Raw genomic sequence first — 18,928 nt, forward strand, 5'->3', positions numbered from 1 at the left:
CATGTTCATTTGTCTACGTGAGGCAGTGAAACGTTACCAACGGAAGGAGCTGTGCACTGAGGTGTGAAGTGAGAGGAGTGGGGAGTGTCTTGTCACTGTGTTCTGTTGCTCTCCTCAGGTAATAGAGAGGAGAATGTACATAATGATAGCATACCATTGTGGAGAGCACTGTCGAAAGGGAACAGTTGATACTGCGTTTCTTACCCGTGTCATACAGTATAATTCTCTGTGAGTGAGCAGTTGTCTTATTGGTCAGTCTTCAAACAGAAAGACAGGAGACAAATGCATCGTTTTAAATCTTCTTCCAGATGACGGGCGAGAAGCGGCCTTCCTCAGAGATGATGAAGCCCAAGACCAAACCGCAGAAGAAGAAGAAGAAAAAGGACCCCAACGAGCCGTCGAAACCCGTGTCGGCCTACGCCCTCTTCTTCAGGGACACCCAGGCGGCCATCAAGAGCTCCAACCCCAACGCCACCTTTGGGGACGTGTCCAAGATCGTGGCCTCCATGTGGGACAGCCTGGGAGAGGAGGCAAAACAGGTGCACACCAATACATACACGTTTATACACACACACACTGAACACACACCAATACATACACGTTTATACACACACACAGTGAACACACACACCAATACATACACGTTTATACACACACACACTGAACACACACCAATACATACACGTTTATACACACACACACTGAACACACACACCAATACATACACGTTTATACACACACACACTGAACACACACCAATACATACACGTTTATACACACACACACTGAACACACACACCAATACATACACGTTTATACACACACACACTGAACACACACCAATACATACACGTTTATACACACACACACTGAACACACACCAATACATACACGTTTATACACACACATACTGAACACACACACCAATACATACACGTTTATACACACACACAGTGAACACACACACCAATACATACACGTTTATACACACACACACTGAACACACACCAATACATACACGTTTATACACACACACACTGAACACACACACCAATACATACACGTTTATACACACACACGTTTATACACACACACTGAACACACACATGGTGGCAGGGTAGCCTAGTGGTTAGAGCGTTGGACTAGTAACCGGAAGGTTGCAAGTTCAAACCCCCGAGCTGACATGGTACAAATCTGTCTTTCTGCCCCTGAACAGGCAGTTAACCACTGTTCCTAGGCCGTCATTGAAAATAAGAATTTGTTCTTAACTGACTTTCCCAGTTAAATAAAGGTAAAATAAAAATACATACCGGTACACGTTTATACACACACACTGAACACACACACCAATACATACACGTTTATACACACACACCGAATACATACACGTTTATACACACACCAATAGACACACACCAATACATACACGTTTATACACACACACACCAATACATACACGTTTATACACACACACACCAATACATACACGTTTATACACACACACTGAACACACACACCAATACATACACGTTTATACACACACACTGAACACACACACCAATACATGCATGTTTATACACACACCAATACACACACACCAATACATACACGTTTATACACACACACTGAATACACACACCAATACATGCACGTTTATACACACACCAATACATACACGTTTATACACACACACTGAACACACACACCAATACATACACGTTTATACCCACACACTCCGAAATGAGTGGTTAACGTTTTGCAGCTCTTAATGACATAATTGCATTCCTGATATAATAACATTAACTTTAACGTCATAACACTTTGACAAATATATATATATATATATATATATATTTTATTTATTTATATATATATATATTTATTTATTTATTTATTTATTTATACAGTCCTGGCCAAAAGTTTTGAGAATGACACAAATATTAATTTTCACAAAGTCTGCAGCCTCAGTTTGTATAATAGCAATTTGCATATACTCCAGAATGTTATGAAGAGTGATCAGATTAATTGCAATTAATTGTCAAGTTCCTCTTTGCCATGCAAATGAACTGAATCCCCCAAAAACATTTCCACTGCATTTCAGCCCTGCCCCAAAAGGACCAGCTGACATCATGTCAGTGATTCTCTCGTTAACACAGGTGTGAGTGTTGACGAGAACAAGGCTGGAGATCACTCTGTCATGCTGATTGAGTTCGAATAACAGACTGGAAGCTTCAAAAGGAGGGTGGTGCTTGGAATCATTGTTTTTGTCAGTCATGGTTACCTGCAAGGAAACACGTGCCGTCATCATTGCGTTGCACAAACATGCCTTTTTCAGGCAAGGATATTGCTGCCAGTAAGATTGCACCTAAATCAACCATTTATCGGATCATCAAGACCTTCACGAAGAGCGGTTCAATTGTTGTGAAGAAGGCTTCATTGCGCCCAAGAAAGTCCAGCAAGCGCCAGGACCGTCTCCTAAAGTTGATTCAGCTGCGGGATCAGGGTACCACCAGTACAGAGCTGGCTCAGGCATGGCAGCAGGCAGGTGTGAGTGCATCTGCACGCACAGTGAGATGAAGACTTTTGGAGGATGGCCTAGTGTCAAGAAAGGCAGCAAAGAAGCCACTTCTCTCCAGGAAAAACATCAGGAACAAACTGATATTCTGCCAAAGGTACATGGATTGGTCTGCTGTTGACTGGGGTAAAGTCATTTTCACTGATGAATCCCCTTTCCGATTGTTTGGGGCATCCAGAAAAAAGCTTGTCTGAAGAAGACAAGGTGAGCGCTACCATCAGATCAGTCCTGTGTCATGCCAACAGTAAAACATCCTGAGACCATTCATGTGTGGGGTTGCTTCTCAGCCAAGGGAGTGGGCTCACTCACAATTTTGCCTAAGAACACAGCCCTGAATAAAGAATCGTACCAACACATCCTCAGAGAGAAACTTCTCCCAACCATCCAGGAACAGTTTGGTTACGAACACTGCCTTTTCTAGCATGATGGAGAACAAAACATCAATATTTTGGGTCCATGGCCAGGAACCTCCTCAGACCTTTAATCCCATTGAAAACTTGTGGTCAATCCTCAAGAGGCGGGTGGACAAACAAAAACCCACAAATTCTGGCAAACTCCAAGCATTGATTATGCAAGAATGGGCTGCCATCAGTCAGGATGTGGCCCAGAAGTTAATTGACAGCATGCCAGGGCGGATTGCAGAGGTCTTGAAAAAGATTCTTTGCATCAACATGTAATTGTCAATAAAAGCCTTTGACACATGAAATGCTTGTAATTATACTTCAGTATTCCATAGTAACATTTGACAAAAATATCTAAAGGCACTGAAGCAGCAAACTTTGTGCAAATTCTCAAAACTTTTGGCCACGACTGTATGTATGTATATATATATATATATATATATATATACATATATACATATGATCAGTGAAACACAACATAAAGGTACACAACATGGCCAACCTTCACTTAAGGTGTTTCTTCTAGCCAGAACCATGGAGGCCTACAGTATATTGAAGAATTTTACTTTTATTTAACGAGGCAGGTCAGTAAATTAAGAACACATTTTTACTTTCAATGACGGCCTAGGAACAGTGGGTTAACTGCCTGTTCAGGGGCAGAATGACAGATTAGTACCTTGTCAGCTGGGAGATTTGAACTTTCAACCTTTAAATTACTAGTCCAACGTTCTAACCACTAGGCTACCATGCCGCCCCGGCAATAATCCCGATGTAGCTAAATGTCAGTAAACACAGTCATCTCTAGCCAACACCTCACGCGTCTGTCAGAACACGAGCTCCATAGAATCTCCTGTCAATGAGAAGAAATGTTATATTCACACAGTCGTCACAGAAAACAATAGTTGAACCAACAACAAACCTTAGACAATCATCTTTGTTCTCACCGTAGAGGGGGAGGCACAATAAAGGCTCACGTCAAAGAAAATCAATATCTCATTCGTAGTCACAAATAGTAGCACATCCATCAACCTTAAAGTGATAGTTCACTTCAAAATCAAAATGTGTCAGAAGTTTCCAGACCTCGTCCATATAGCTGCATCTACGCTACCGATGGTGTGGATATGGACTGATCCCATTAATAGATCCATTTTTAAGCCTGATAACATCTGATGAACTTTGATTTCAGGCTGAACTGTCAACTTAATATGTAATTTATTGGTATCTGTCCATTTCAGCCCATGGGAGGGGTTTGTAGAAGAAACGAATGCTCCCAGATTGTGTCAATGCTGTCTGTTGTTAATGGCATGACGAGCAGTGAAAGGGCATCACGATTGTCATGAAAATGTCCTTATTTGCCTTGATTTGAACTTTGAACTGTGGAACACATACAGGTACAGCAACAGTATCATTTCCATGCATTTCATTTGAATATTTAGCACCTTTATTTACCAATAAATGGTGAATACTGTGAAACACGGCACCATACGAATTGCACCATAGATTAAAAGGGTTGGAAACAAAACAACCAAAGACTAGACACCAAATATTATAGATAATTGGCTTTAAAGTTCCGAACCCTCATTGGTTTGAATGGTATCAGCAATGTTTATCTTGTATTCTTTTGAATTTAACAACATGCATTGCGGTATTTAGAGTAATACAGTGCATTCGGAAAGTATTCAGACCATTTGACTTTTTCCACATTTTGTTACGTTACAGCCTTATTCTAAAATGGATTAAATTGGTTGTATTGCTAATTTATAAAATATTTAAAACTAAAATATCAAATTTACTTATGTATTCAGACCCTTTACTCAGTACTTTGTTGAAGCCCCTTTGGCAGCGATTACAACCTCGAGTCTTCTTGGGTATGACGCTACAAGCTTGGCCCACCTGTATTTGGGGTGTCTTCCATTCTTCTCTACAGATCCTCTCAAGCTCTGTCAGGTTGGATGAGGAGCGTTGCAGAGATGTTCGATTGGGTTCAAGTCCGGGCTCTGGCTGGGCCACTCAAGGACATTCAGAGACTTGTCCCCAAGCCACTCCTGCGTTATCTTGGCTGTGTGCCTAGGGTTGTTGTCCTGTTGGACGGTGAACCTTCGCACCAGTCTGAGGTCCTGAGCGCTCTGGAACAGGTTTCCATCAAGGATCTCACAGTACTAGTCTCCCAGTCCCTGCTGCTGAAAAACATCCCCACAGCATGGTGCTTCCACTATCATGCTTCACCATAGGGATGGTGCCAGGTTTCCTCCAGATGTGACGCTTTGCATTCAATCTTAGTTCCTTCAGACCAGATAATCTTGTTTCTCATGGTCTGAGAGTATTTAAGTGCCTTTTGGCAAACTCTAAGCAGGTTGTAATGTGCTCTACCATAAAGGCCTGATTGGTGGAGTGCTGCAGAGATGGTTGTCCTTCTGGAAGGTTCTCCCATCTCCACAGAGAAACTCTAGAGCTCTGTCAGAGTGACCATCGGGTACTTGGTGAGCTCCCTGACCAAGGCCCTTCTCCCCCCGACTGCTCAGTTTGGCCGGGCAGCCAGCTCTAGAAAGAGTCTTGGTGTTTCAAAACTTCTGCCATTTAAGAATGATGGAGGCCACTGTGTTCTTGGGTACCTTAAATGCTGCAGGTCCCACAGTTGACAGTGCATGTCAGAGCAAAAACCAAGCCATAAGGTGGAAGGAATTGTCCGTAGAGCCCCAAGACAGGATTGTGTCAAGGCACAGGTTCGCAGTCTGAGGTCCTGAGCGCTCTGGAGCAGGTTTCCATCAAGGATCTCACAGTACTAGTCTCCCAGTCCCTGCTGCTGAAAAACATCAAAACATTTCTGCTACAGTATATAGACAGGTGTGTGCCTTTCCAAATCATGTCCAATCAATTGAATTTACCACAGGTGGACTCATCTCAAGGATGATCACTGGAAACAGGATGCACCTGAGCTCAATTTCGAGTCTCATACCAAAGGGTCTGAATACTTATGTAAATAAGGTATTTCTGATTTTTATTTGTAATACATTTGCAAATGCCTGGCTAATGTGATGCCTGGCTAATGTGATGCCTGGCTAATGTGATGCCTGGCTAATGTGATGCCTGACTTATGTGATGCATGGCTTATGTGATGCCTGACTTATGTGATGCATGGCTAATGTGATGCCTGGCTCATGTGATGCCTGGTTTATGTGATGCATGGCTAATGTGATGCCTGGTTTATGTGATGCATGGCTAATGTGATGCCTGGCTCATGTGATGCCTGACTTATGTGATGCCTGGTTTATGTGATGCCTGGCTTATGTGATGCCTGGCTAATGTGATGCCTGACTTATGTGATGCCTGGCTAATGTGATGCCTGGTTTATGTGATGCCTGGCTAATGTGATGCCTGGCTAATATGATGCCTGGCTAATGTGATGCCTGGTTTATGTGATGCATGGCTTATGTGATGCCTGACTCATGTGATGCCTGGTTTATGTGATGCCTGGTTTATGTGATGCATGGCTAATGTGATGCCTGGTTTATGTGATGCATGGCTAATGTGATGCCTGGCTCATGTGATGCCTGACTTATGTGATGCATGGCTTATGTGATGTCTGGATTTTGTGATGCCTGACTAATGTGATGTCTGGATTTTGTGATGCCTGGTTTATGTGGTGCCTGGTTTATGTGATGCCTGGTTTATGTGATGCCTGGTTTATGTGGTGCCTGGTTTATGTGGTGCCTGGTTTATGTGGTGCCTGGTTTATGTGGTGCCTGGTTTATGTGGTGCCTGGTTTATGTGGTGCCTGGTTTATGTGGTGCCTGGTTTATGGGGTGCCTGGTTTATGTGGTGCCTGGTTTATGTGGTGCCTGGTTTATGTGGTGCCTGGTTTTGTGGTGCCTGGTTTATGTGGTGCCTGGTTTATGTGGTGCCTGGTTTATGTGATGCCTGGGTTATGTGGTGCCTGGTTTATGTGGTGCCTGGTTTATGTGGTGCCTGGTTTATGTGGTGCCTGGTTTATGTGATGCCTGGTTTATGTGATGCCTGATTTATGTGGTGCCTGGTTTATGTGATGCCTGGTTTATGTGGTGCCTGGTTTATGTGGTGCCTGGTTTATGTGATGCCTGGTTTATGTGGTGCCTGGTTTATGTGGTGCCTGGTTTATGTGATGCCTGGTTTATGTGGTGCCTGGTTTATGTGGTGCCTGGTTTATGTGATGCCTGGTTTATGTGATGCCTGGGTTATGTGATGCCTGGGTTATGTAATGCCTGGTTTATGTGATGCCTGGTTTATGTGGTGCCTGGTTTATGTGATGCCTGGTTTATGTGGTGCCTGACTTATGTGATGCCTGGTTTATGTGGTGCCTGGTTTATGTGGTGCCTGGTTTATGTGATGCCTGGTTTATGTGGTGCCTGGTTTATGTGATGCCTGGTTTATGTGGTGCCTGGTTTATGTGATGCCTGGGTTATGTGGTGCCTGGTTTATGTGGTGCCTGGTTTATGTGGTGCCTGGTTTATGTGGTGCCTGGTTTATGTGATGCCTGGTTTATGTGGTGCCTGGTTTATGTGGTGCCTGGTTTATGTGATGCCTGGTTTATGTGGTGCCTGATTTATGTGATGCCTGGTTTATGTGGTGCCTGGTTTATGTGATGCCTGGTTTATGTGATGCCTGGTTTATGTGGTGCCTGGTTTATGTGGTGCCTGGTTTATGTGATGCCTGGTTTATGTGATGCCTGGTTTATGTGATGCCTTTATGTGATGCCTGGTTTATGTGATGCCTGGGTTATGTGGTGCCTGGTTTATGTGGTGCCTGGTTTATGTTGCCTGGTTTATGTGATGCCTGGTTTATGTGGTGCCTGGTTTATGTGATGCCTGGTTTATGTGATGCCTTTATGTGGTGCCTGTTTATGTGATGCCTGGTTTATGTGGTGCCTGGTTTATGTGATGCCTGGTTTATGTGGTGCCTGGTTTATGTGGTGCCTGGTTTATGTGGTGCCTGGTTTATGTGATGCCTGGGTTATGTGGTGCCTGGTTTATGTGATGCCTGGTTTATGTGGTGCCTGGTTTATGTGGTGCCTGGTTTATGTGATGCCTGGTTTATGTGATGCCTGGTTTATGTGATGCCTGGTTTATGTGATGCCTGGTTTATGTGATGCCTGGTTTATGTGATGCCTGGTTTATGTGATGCCTGGTTTATGTGATGCCTGGTTTATGTGGTGCCTGGTTTATGTGATGCCTGGTTTATGTGGTGCCTGGTTTATGTGATGCCTGGTTATGTGATGCCTGGTTTATGTGATGCCTGGTTTATGTGGTGCCTGGTTTATGTGATGCCTGGTTTATGTGATGCCTGGTTTATGTGGTGCCTGGTTTATGTGGTGCCTGGTTTATGTGATGCCTGGTTTATGTGGTGCCTGGTTTATGTGGTGCCTGGTTTATGTGATGCCTGGTTTATGTGATGCCTGGTTTATGTGATGCCTGGTTTATGTGGTGCCTGGTTTATGTGATGCCTGGTTTATGTGGTGCCTGGTTTATGTGATGCCTGGTTTATGTGGTGCCTGGTTTATGTGGTGCCTGGTTTATGTGGTGCCTGGTTTATGTGATGCCTGGTTTATGTGGTGCCTGGTTTATGTGATGCCTGGGTTATGTGATGCCTGGGTTATGTGGTGCCTGGTTTATGTGGTGCCTGGTTTATGTGATGCCTGGTTTATGTGATGCCTGGGTTATGTGGTGCCTGGTTTATGTGATGCCTGGTTTATGTGGTGCCTGGGTTATGTGGTGCCTGGTTTATGTGATGCCTGGTTTATGTGGTGCCTGGTTTATGTGATGCCTGGGTTATGTGATGCCTGGGTTATGTAATGCATGTCGTGTATGAAGGAACGAGATGTTATTCATCAAGTATATACTCAATGTAGATCTCATTATTACACATCAATTACAATGGCAATGCAAGCGTCTTTCCCATAGAGTTACAGCAATGTCAAGTTTAAGAAACTTGGGCACCATAGCAACAAATGAGATAGTCTGATGATGTCGGTCCAAAACAAGAGTGTTATTTTTAGAATATCCACTCGGGCAGGGACCTATTGCGTGTCAAATAAAAGCACCTGTCTCTATGACAAAGTGCATCGCCATCGCACACCGTAAGTGTGTTTTCCCCAAACCTACTTTATACAGCTGGACATTGGGAGGCTGGGTGTCCTTTTATTTGCAGTTAATTCTTGCCTCCTTCACCAGGCCCTCTTCAGCATGAATCTTCATTTTGCTCCTGACACCCTTGAATGCGAATTCTTCATTTCCTGCACTTTTATTTATATCTGTTACCCTGGTGATTTGATCATGCTGAGAATACTAGATTAGCAATTGCCTCGTCCTTGAATCCGCCTCAAGGACATCTGTTCCTGAAATGTTATTGTTTGCTTGGTTCTTAACCCTCTGGTGTCCAGGCTCTTTCAACATTTTATGTTCAACACTCTCTTTTCTGATGTACTTTTATTCTCCAAACAAAGATTACATTGAAAGGGATTTGTTCTTCACAGGAGGATTATCTGTAAAAAATATCAATAATAATAATAATAATAAAGACTGTTAAAGGGAAAGTCTTCCGTTGAAATAATCATTTGATATGTTGTCCTATACAGTGTACTCAATTGGGTTGTGCTGTCATGTGTTAAATCACGTTCTTTAGCCCACAACGGCCAAATCAACTTGAGATGATGATACAGATCATCATGATACAAAGTAGATGATTACACATTCAGAGATTATGCAAAGGGGAGGAGCTTCTTCCTCTGAGTGACACCATAAATTCTATTAAAAACACTTTCAAATTGATGATTGCTGTTTCTTCTAGAGTTTGACTGTTGTCAGTTCTACAGTACTGATGAGGTGTACTTTCATGCCACAGACCCTCTGGAGCCAGCATAACTAGAATGTAAACACATTCCCTTGCCACAGACATATTTGTTTTAACAAATGAATGCCCTCTGTTTCCAATTACCTGTGTTAGAAAACAAGCAATTCCCAATTGAAATGATAAGATAGCAGCACTGAATCTTATTTAGTATCAGATTTATCAACATCATAAACTATGTTATTCTGTGAGCTCGGTTCACGTTTAGTTATTTTGTACTGCATGACTTATTGTTCGCCAAGCTGTGCTTGAGCATATTAGAGGCATCTTTTTTAATGGATTTTATGTTCGTAGCCTCATCGGAAACTTTTCTCATATAGAGTATTTCATCCCCTGAGGTCTGTGGTCTAAGATCAATTGGTGTATTTGTCTTTGTTATTCCCCAAGGTGACTATGTGTTCCAGCCCCCTCCCAAAATAAAAAAAAGTGATTTTTTGTTGTTCAGATTCAGATCAATCCCCAGTTTTACGGCTATAAAGGAAAAACAGTTAGAAAGGGGAAAGAAGTGCTTAGCTTTATTTAATTGAGTCTGATGTGTTGTAGATGTGCTTCCGTGAAAGGTCAGAAGAGAGAGAGAAACACAGTCGTTCTGGCAAAAGACAAGCTTTTGAACATAACCCTCTCTATATCTCTTTACTCTCCTTTCTGTATCTCTCTCTCTCTCTCTCTCTCTCTTTTCTCCGTCTCTCTTTCTTTCTAACTATTTCTTAATCGCTCTACCTCCTTTAATCCCCCTCTTCCTCTCTTTTTCCACTCTATTCTCCTCTCCCTCGCCCCTACCTCCTTCAATTAGCTCTCTCTTTCCCTTTCCCCTCTCCCTGACCCTGCCTCCTTCAATTTCCCCTCTCTTTTCCCCTCTCCCTCTCTTTCTCCCTCCTCCCCATCCTCTTCCTCTCTCCCTCCGTCTATCTCTTCTCTGTCTCTCCCTCCGTCTATCTCTTCTCTGTCTCTCCCTCCGTCTATCCCTTCTCTGTCTCTCCCTCCGTCTATCTCTTCTCTGTCTCTCCCTCTGTCTATCTCTTCTCTGTCTCTCCCTCTGTCTATCTCTTCTCTGTCTCTCCCTCTGTCTATCTCTTCTCTCTCTCTCCATAACTCTCCCTCCATCTATCTCTTCTGTCTCTCCCTCCATCTATCCCTTCTCTGTCTCTCCCTCCGTCTATCTCTTCTCTGTCTCTCCCTCCGTCTATCTCTTCTCTGTCTCTCCCTCCGTCTATCTCTTCTCTGTCTCTCCCTCTGTCTATCTCTTCTCTGTCTCTCCCTCTGTCTATCTCTTCTCTGTCTCTCCCTCTGTCTATCTCTTCTCTGTCTCTCCCTCCGTCTATCCCTTCTCTGTCTCTCCCTCCGTCTATCTCTTCTCTGTCTCTCCCTCCGTCTATCCCTTCTTCTCTGTCTCTCCCTCCGTCTATCTCTTCTCTGTCTCTCCCTCCGTCTATCCCTTCTTCTCTGTCTCTCCCTCCGTCTATCCCTTCTTCTCTGTCTCTCCCTCCGTCTATCCCTTCTCTGTCTCTCCCTCCGTCTATCCCTTCTCTGTCTCTCCCTCCATCTATCTCTTCTCTGTCTCTCCCTCCGTCTATCTCTTCTCTGTCTCTCCCTCCGTCTATCCCTTCTTCTCTGTCTCTCCCTCCGTCTATCTCTTCTCTGTCTCTCCCTCCGTCTATCTCTTCTCTGTCTCTCCCTCCGTCTATCTCTTCTCTGTCTCTCCCTCCGTCTATCTCTTCTCTGTCTCTCCCTCCGTCTATCTCTTCTCTGTCTCTCCCTCCGTCTATCTCTTCTCTGTCTCTCCCTCTGTCTATCCCTTCTCTGTCTCTCCCTCCGTCTATCTCTTCTCTGTCTCTCCCTCCGTCTATCCCTTCTCTGTCTCTTCCTATCTCTCTCTCCCTCCGTCTATCTCTTCTCTGTCTCTCCCTCCGTCTATCCCTTCTCTGTCTCTCCCTCCGTCTATCCCTTCTCTGTCTCTTCCCTCCTCCTCTATCTCTTCTCTGTCTCTCCCTCCATCTATCTCTTCTCTGTCTCTCCCTCCGTCTATATCTCTTCTCTGTCTCTCCCTCCGTCTATCCCTTCTCTGTCTCTTCCTATCTCTCTCTCCCTCCGTCTATCTCTTCTCTGTCTCTCCCTCCGTCTATCCCTTCTCTGTCTCTCCCTCCGTCTATCCCTTCTCTGTCTCTTCCTCTCTCTCTCTCCTTCCGTCTATCTCTTCTCTGTCTCTCCCTCCGTCTATCACTTCTCTGTCTCTCCCTCCGTCTATCCCTTCTCTGTCTCTTCCTATCTCTCTCTCCTTCCGTCTATCTCTTCTCTGTCTCTCCCTCCGTCTATCTCTTCTCTGTCTCTCCCTCCGTCTATCCCTTCTCTGTCTCTCCCTATCTTTCTCTCCCTCCGTCTATCTCTTCTCTGTCTCTTCCTATCTTTCTCTCCCTCCGTCTATCTCTTCTCTGTCTCTCCCTCCGTCTATCTCTTCTCTGTCTCTCCCTCCGTCTATCTCTTCTCTGTCTCTCCCTCCGTCTATCCCTTCTCTGTCTCTCCCTCCGTCTATCCCTTCTTCTCTGTCTCTCCCTCCGTCTATCCCTTCTCTGTCTCTCCCTCCGTCTATCCCTTCTCTGTCTCTCCCTCCATCTATCTCTTCTCTGTCTCTCCCTCCGTCTATCTCTTCTCTGTCTCTCCCTCCGTCTATCCCTTCTTCTCTGTCTCTCCCTCCGTCTATCTCTTCTCTGTCTCTCCCTCCGTCTATCCCTTCTCTGTCTCTCCCTCCGTCTATCTCTTCTCTGTCTCTCCCTCCGTCTATCTCTTCTCTGTCTCTCCCTCCGTCTATCTCTTCTCTGTCTCTCCCTCCGTCTATCTCTTCTCTGTCTCTCCCTCTGTCTATCCCTTCTCTGTCTCTCCCTCCGTCTATCTCTTCTCTGTCTCTCCCTCCGTCTATCCCTTCTCTGTCTCTTCCTATCTCTCTCTCCCTCCGTCTATCTCTTCTCTGTCTCTCCCTCCGTCTATCCCTTCTCTGTCTCTCCCTCCGTCTATCCCTTCTCTGTCTCTTCCTATCTCTCTCTCCTTCCGTCTATCTCTTCTCTGTCTCTCCCTCCGTCTATCTCTTCTCTGTCTCTCCCTCCGTCTATCCCTTCTCTGTCTCTTCCTATCTCTCTCTCCTTCCGTCTATCTCTTCTCTGTCTCTCCCTCCGTCTATCTCTTCTCTGTCTCTCCCTCCGTCTATCCCTTCTCTGTCTCTCCCTATCTTTCTCTCCCTCCGTCTATCTCTTCTCTGTCTCTTCCTATCTTTCTCTCCCTCCGTCTATCTCTTCTCTGTCTCTCCCTCCGTCTATCTCTTCTCTGTCTCTTCCTATCTTTCTCTCCCTCCGTCTATCTCTTCTCTGTCTCTCCCTCCGTCTATCTCTTCTCTGTCTCTCCCTATCTTTCTCTCCCTCCGTCTATCTCTTCTCTGTCTCTTCCTATCTTTCTCTCCCTCCGTCTATCTCTTCTCTGTCTCTCCCTCCGTCTATCTCTTCTCTGTCTCTCCCTATCTTTCTCTCCCTCCGTCTATCTCTTCTCTGTCTCTCCCTATCTTTCTCTCCCTCCGTCTATCTCTTCTCTGTCTCTCCCTATCTTTCTCTCCCTCCGTCTATCTCTTCTCTGTCTCTTCCTATCTTTCTCTCCCTCCGTCTATCTCTTCTCTGTCTCTCCCTCCGTCTATCTCTTCTCTGTCTCTTCCTATCTTTCTCTCCCTCCGTCTATCTCTTCTCTGTCTCTCCCTCCGTCTATCTCTTCTCTTTCTCTCCCTCCGTCTATCTCTTCTCTGTCTCTCCCACCGTCTATCTCTTCTCTGTCTCTCCCTCCGTCTATCTCTTCTCTGTCTCTCCCTCCGTCTATCTCTTCTCTGTCTCTCCCTCCGTCTATCCCTTCTCTGTCTCTCCCTCCGTCTATCCTTCTCTGTCTCTCCCTCCTCTCTCTCCTTCTCTATCTCTTCTCTGTCTCTCCCTCCGTCTATCTCTTCTCTGTCTCTCCCTCCGTCTATCCCTTCTCTGTCTCTCTCTGTCTCTCCTTCCGTCTATCTCTTCTCTGTCTCTCCCTCCGTCTATCCCTTCTCTGTCTCTCCCTCCGTCTATCCCTTCTCTGTCTCTCCCTATCTTTCTCTCTCCTCCGTCTATCCCTTCTCTGTCTCTTCCTATCTTTCTCTCCTCCGTCTATCTCTTCTCTGTCTCTCCCTCCGTCTATCTCTTCTCTGTCTCTCCCTTTCTCCTCCCTCCGTCTATCCCTTCTCTGTCTCTTCCTATCTTTCTCTCCTTCCGTCTATCTCTTCTCTGTCTCTCCCTCCGTCTATCCCTTCTCTGTCTCTCCCTCCGTCTATCCCTCCTCTGTCTCTTCTCTGTCTCTCCCTATCTTTCTCTCTCCGTCTATCTCCCTCTCTGTCCTCTTCTCTGTCTCTCCCTCCGTCTATCTCTTCTCTGTCTCTTCCTATCTTTCTCTCCTTCCGTCTATCTCTTCTCTGTCTCTCCCTCCGTCTATCTCTTCTCTGTCTATCCCTTCTCTGTCTCTCCCTCCGTCTATCTCTTCTCTGTCTCTCCCTCCGTCTATCTCTTCTCTGTCTCTCCCTATCTTTCTCTCCCTCCGTTATCTCTTCTATCTCTTCTCTCTTTCTCTCCCTCCGTCTATCTCTTCTCTGTCTCTCCCTCCGTCTATCTCTTCTCTGTCTCTCCCTATCTTTCTCTCCCTCCGTCTATCTCTTCTCTGTCTCTTCCTATCTTTCTCTCCCTCCGTCTATCTCTTCTCTGTCTCTCCCTCCGTCTATCTCTTCTCTGTCTCTCCCTCCGTCTATCCCTTCTCTGTCTCTCCCTCCGTCTATCTCTTCTCTGTCTCTCCCTCCGTCTATCCCTTCTCTGTCTCTCCCTCCGTCTATCCCTTCTCTGTCTCTCCCTCCGTCTATCCCTTCTCTGTCTCTTCCTATCTCTCTCTCCCTCCGTCTATCTCTTCTCTGTCTCTCCCTCCGTCTATCTCTTCTCTGTCTCTCCCTCCGTCTATCCCTTCTCTGTCTCTTCCTATCTCTCTCTCCTTCCGTCTATCTCTTCTCTGTCTCTCCCTCCGTCTATCTCTTCTCTGTCTCTCCCTCCGTCTATCCCTTCTCTGTCTCTCCCTATCTTTCTCTCCCTCCGTCTATCTCTTCTCTGTCTCTCCCTCCGTCTATCCCTTCTCTGTCTCTCCCTATCTTTCTCTCCCTCCGTCTATCTCTTCTCTGTCTCTCCTTCCGTCTATCCCTTCTCTGTCTCTTCCTATCTTTCTCTCCCTCCGTCTATCTCTTCTCTGTCTCTCCCTCCGTCTATCTCTTCTCTGTCTCTCCCTCCGTCTATCCCTTCTCTGTCTCTCCCTCCGTCTATCCCTTCTCTGTCTCTCCTCCTCTCCTCCGTCTATCTCTTCTCTGTCTCTCCCTCCATCTATCTCTTCTCTGTCTCTCCCTCCATCTATCTCTTCTCTGTCTCCCTCCGTCTATCCCTTCTCTGTCTCTCCCTCCATCTATCTCTTCTCTGTCTCTCCCTCCATCTATCTCTTCTCTGTCTCTCCCTCCGTCTATCTCTTCTCTGTCTCTCCCTCCGTCTATCCCTTCTCTGTCTCTCCCTCCGTCTATCCCTTCTCTGTCTCTCCCTCCGTCTATCCCTTCTCTGTCTCTCCCTATCTTTCTCTCCCTCCGTCTATCTCTTCTCTGTCTCTCCTTCCGTCTATCCCTTCTCTGTCTCTTCCTATCTTTCTGTCTCTCCCTCCGTCTATCTCTTCTCTGTCTCTCCCTCCGTCTATCTCTTCTCTGTCTCTCCCTCCATCTATCCCTTCTCTGTCTCTCCCTCCATCTATCTCTTCTCTGTCTCTCCCTCCGTCTATCCCTTCTCTGTCTCTCCCTATCTTTCTCTCCCTCCGTCTATCTCTTCTCTGTCTCTCCCTCCGTCTATCTCTTCTCTGTCTCTCCCTCCGTCTATCTCTTCTCTGTCTCTCCCTCCGTCTATCCCTTCTCTGTCTCTTCCTATCTCTCTCTCCTTCCGTCTATCCCTTCTCTGTCTCTCCCTCCGTCTATCTCTTCTCTGTCTCTCCCTCCGTCTATCTCTTCTCTGTCTCTCCCTCCGTCTATCCCTTCTCTGTCTCTCCCTCCGTCTATCCCTTCTCTGTCTCTTCCTATCTCTCTCTCCTTCCGTCTATCTCTTCTCTGTCTCTCCCTCCGTCTATCTCTTCTCTGTCTCTCCCTCCGTCTATCCCTTCTCTGTCTCTCCCTATCTTTCTCTCCCTCCGTCTATCTCTTCTCTGTCTCTCCCTCCGTCTATCTCTTCTCTGTCTCTCCCTCCGTCTATCCCTTCTCTGTCTCTCCCTATCTTTCTCTCCCTCCGTCTATCTCTTCTCTGTCTCTCCTTCCGTCTATCCCTTCTCTGTCTCTTCCTATCTTTCTCTCCCTCCGTCTATCTCTTCTCTGTCTCTCCCTCCGTCTATCTCTTCTCTGTCTCTCCCTCCGTCTATCCCTTCTCTGTCTCTCCCTCCGTCTATCCCTTCTCTGTCTCTTCCTATCTTTCTCTCCCTCCGTCTATCTCTTCTCTGTCTCTCCCTCCATCTATCTCTTCTCTGTCTCTCCCTCCATCTATCTCTTCTCTGTCTCTCCCTCCGTCTATCCCTTCTCTGTCTCTCCCTCCATCTATCTCTTCTCTGTCTCTCCCTCCATCTATCTCTTCTCTGTCTCTCCCTCCGTCTATCTCTTCTCTGTCTCTCCCTCCGTCTATCCCTTCTCTGTCTCTCCCTCCGTCTATCCCTTCTCTGTCTCTCCCTCCGTCTATCCCTTCTCTGTCTCTCCCTATCTTTCTCTCCCTCCGTCTATCTCTTCTCTGTCTCTCCTTCCGTCTATCCCTTCTCTGTCTCTTCCTATCTTTCTCTCCCTCCGTCTATCTCTTCTCTGTCTCTCCCTCCATCTATCTCTTCTCTGTCTCTCCCTCCATCTATCCCTTCTCTGTCTCTCCCTCCATCTATCTCTTCTCTGTCTCTCCCTCCGTCTATCCCTTCTCTGTCTCTCCCTATCTTTCTCTCCCTCCGTCTATCTCTTCTCTGTCTCTCCCTCCGTCTATCTCTTCTCTGTCTCTCCCTCCGTCTATCTCTTCTCTATCTCTCCCTCCGTCTATCCCTTCTCTGTCTCTTCCTATCTCTCTCTCCTTCCGTCTATCCCTTCTCTGTCTCTCCCTCCGTCTATCTCTTCTCTGTCTCTCCCTCCGTCTATCTCTTCTCTGTCTCTCCCTCCGTCTATCCCTTCTCTGTCTCTCCCTCCGTCTATCTCTTCTCTGTCTCTCCCTCCGTCTATCTCTTCTCTGTCTCTCCCTCCGTCTATCTCTTCTCTGTCTCTCCCTCCGTCTATCCCTTCTCTGTCTCTCCCTCCGTCTATCCCTTCTCTGTCTCTTCCTATCTCTCTCTCCTTCCGTCTATCCCTTCTCTGTCTCTCCCTCCGTCTATCTCTTCTCTGTCTCTCCCTCCGTCTATCTCTTCTCTGTCTCTCCCTCCGTCTATCCCTTCTCTGTCTCTCCCTCCGTCTATCCCTTCTCTGTCTCTCCCTCCGTCTATCCCTTCTCTGTCTCTCCCTCCGTCTATCTCTTCTCTGTCTCTCCCTCCGTCTATCCCTTCTCTGTCTCTCCCTCCGTCTATCTCTTCTCTGTCTCTCCCTCCGTCTATCTCTTCTCTGTCTCTCCCTCCATCTATCCCTTCTCTGTCTCTTCCTCCGTCTATCTCTTCTCTCTCTCTCCATAACTCTCCCTCCATCTATCTCTTCTCTGTCTCTCCCTCTGTCTATCCCTTCTCTGTCTCTCCCTCCGTCTATCTCTTCTCTGTCTCTTCCTCCGTCTATCTCTTCTCTCTCTCTCCATAACTCTCCCTCCATCTATCTCTTCTCTGTCTCTCCCTCTGTCTATCCCTTCTCTGTCTCTCCCTCCGTCTATCTCTTCTCTGTCTCTCCCTCCGTCTATCTCTTCTCTGTCTCTCCCTCTGTCTATCCCTTCTCTGTCTCTCCCTCCGTCTATCCCTTCTCTGTCTCTCCCTCCGTCTATCTCTTCTCTGTCTCTCCCTCCGTCTATCCCTTCTCTGTCTCTCCCTCCGTCTATCTCTTCTCTGTCTCTCCCTCCGTCTATCTCTTCTCTGTCTCTCCCTCCGTCTATCCCTTCTCTGTCTCTCCCTCCGTCTATCCCTTCTCTGTCTCTCCCTCCGTCTATCCCTTCTCTGTCTCTCCCTCCGTCTATCCCTTCTCTGTCTCTCCCTCCGTCTATCTCTTCTCTGTCTCTCCCTCCGTCTATCCCTTCTCTGTCTCTCCCTCCGTCTATCTCTTCTCTGTCTCTCCCTCCGTCTATCTCTTCTCTGTCTCTCCCTCCGTCTATCCCTTCTCTGTCTCTCCCTCCGTCTATCCCTTCTCTGTCTCTTCCTATCTCTCTCTCCCTCCGTCTATCTCTTCTCTGTCTCTCCCTCCGTCTATCTCTTCTCTGTCTCTCCCTCCGTCTATCTCTTCTCTGTCTCTCCCTCCGTCTATCCCTTCTCTGTCTCTCCCTCCGTCTATCTCTTCTCTGTCTCTCCCTCCGTCTATCCCTTCTCTGTCTCTCCCTCCATCTATCCCTTCTCTGTCTCTTCCTATCTCTCTCTCCCTCCGTCTATCCCTTCTCTGTCTCTCCCTCCATCTATCTCTTCTCTGTCTCTTCCTCTCGTCTCCCTCTCTTCTCTTCTCTCTCTCTTAACCTCCGTCCATCTATCTCTTCTCTCCATCTCTCCCTCCGTCTATCTCTTCTCTGTCTCTCCCTCTCCTCCCTCTGTCTATCCTTCTCTGTCTCTCCCTCCGTCTATCTCTTCTCTGTCTCTCCCTCCGTCTATCTCTTCTCTGTCTCTCCCTCCGTCTATCTCTTCTCTGTCTCTCCCTCCGTCTATCTCTTCTCTGTCTCTCCATCCGTCTATCTCTTCTCTGTCTCTCCCTCCGTCTATCTCTTCTCTGTCTCTCCCTCCGTCTATCCCTTATCTGTCTTTCTCTCCATCTTCTTTGTGGGGGAGATGGGGGAGATCGTGGGGGTAATCACTCAGTTGGTGTCGGCAAGGGTTCAGGAGT

General features: G+C 46.6%; 1 protein-coding gene across 3 annotated transcripts in view; it reads left to right on the forward strand.

The window, feature by feature from the left end:
• LOC118378351 (TOX high mobility group box family member 2-like) overlaps positions 1 to 18,928 on the forward strand; it is a 278,978-nt gene that overhangs the window by 221,904 nt on the left and 38,146 nt on the right. For all 3 annotated transcript variants that reach the window (XM_052473985.1, XM_052473987.1, XM_052473986.1), the window contains one exon: positions 309 to 539. In XM_052473985.1, the coding sequence (XP_052329945.1) occupies positions 309 to 539 (231 nt within the window). The remainder of the gene's footprint in view (positions 1 to 308; positions 540 to 18,928) is intronic.

Source organism: Oncorhynchus keta, chromosome 21, assembly GCF_023373465.1.
Source record: "Oncorhynchus keta strain PuntledgeMale-10-30-2019 chromosome 21, Oket_V2, whole genome shotgun sequence".
NCBI lineage: Eukaryota > Metazoa > Chordata > Actinopteri > Salmoniformes > Salmonidae > Oncorhynchus > Oncorhynchus keta.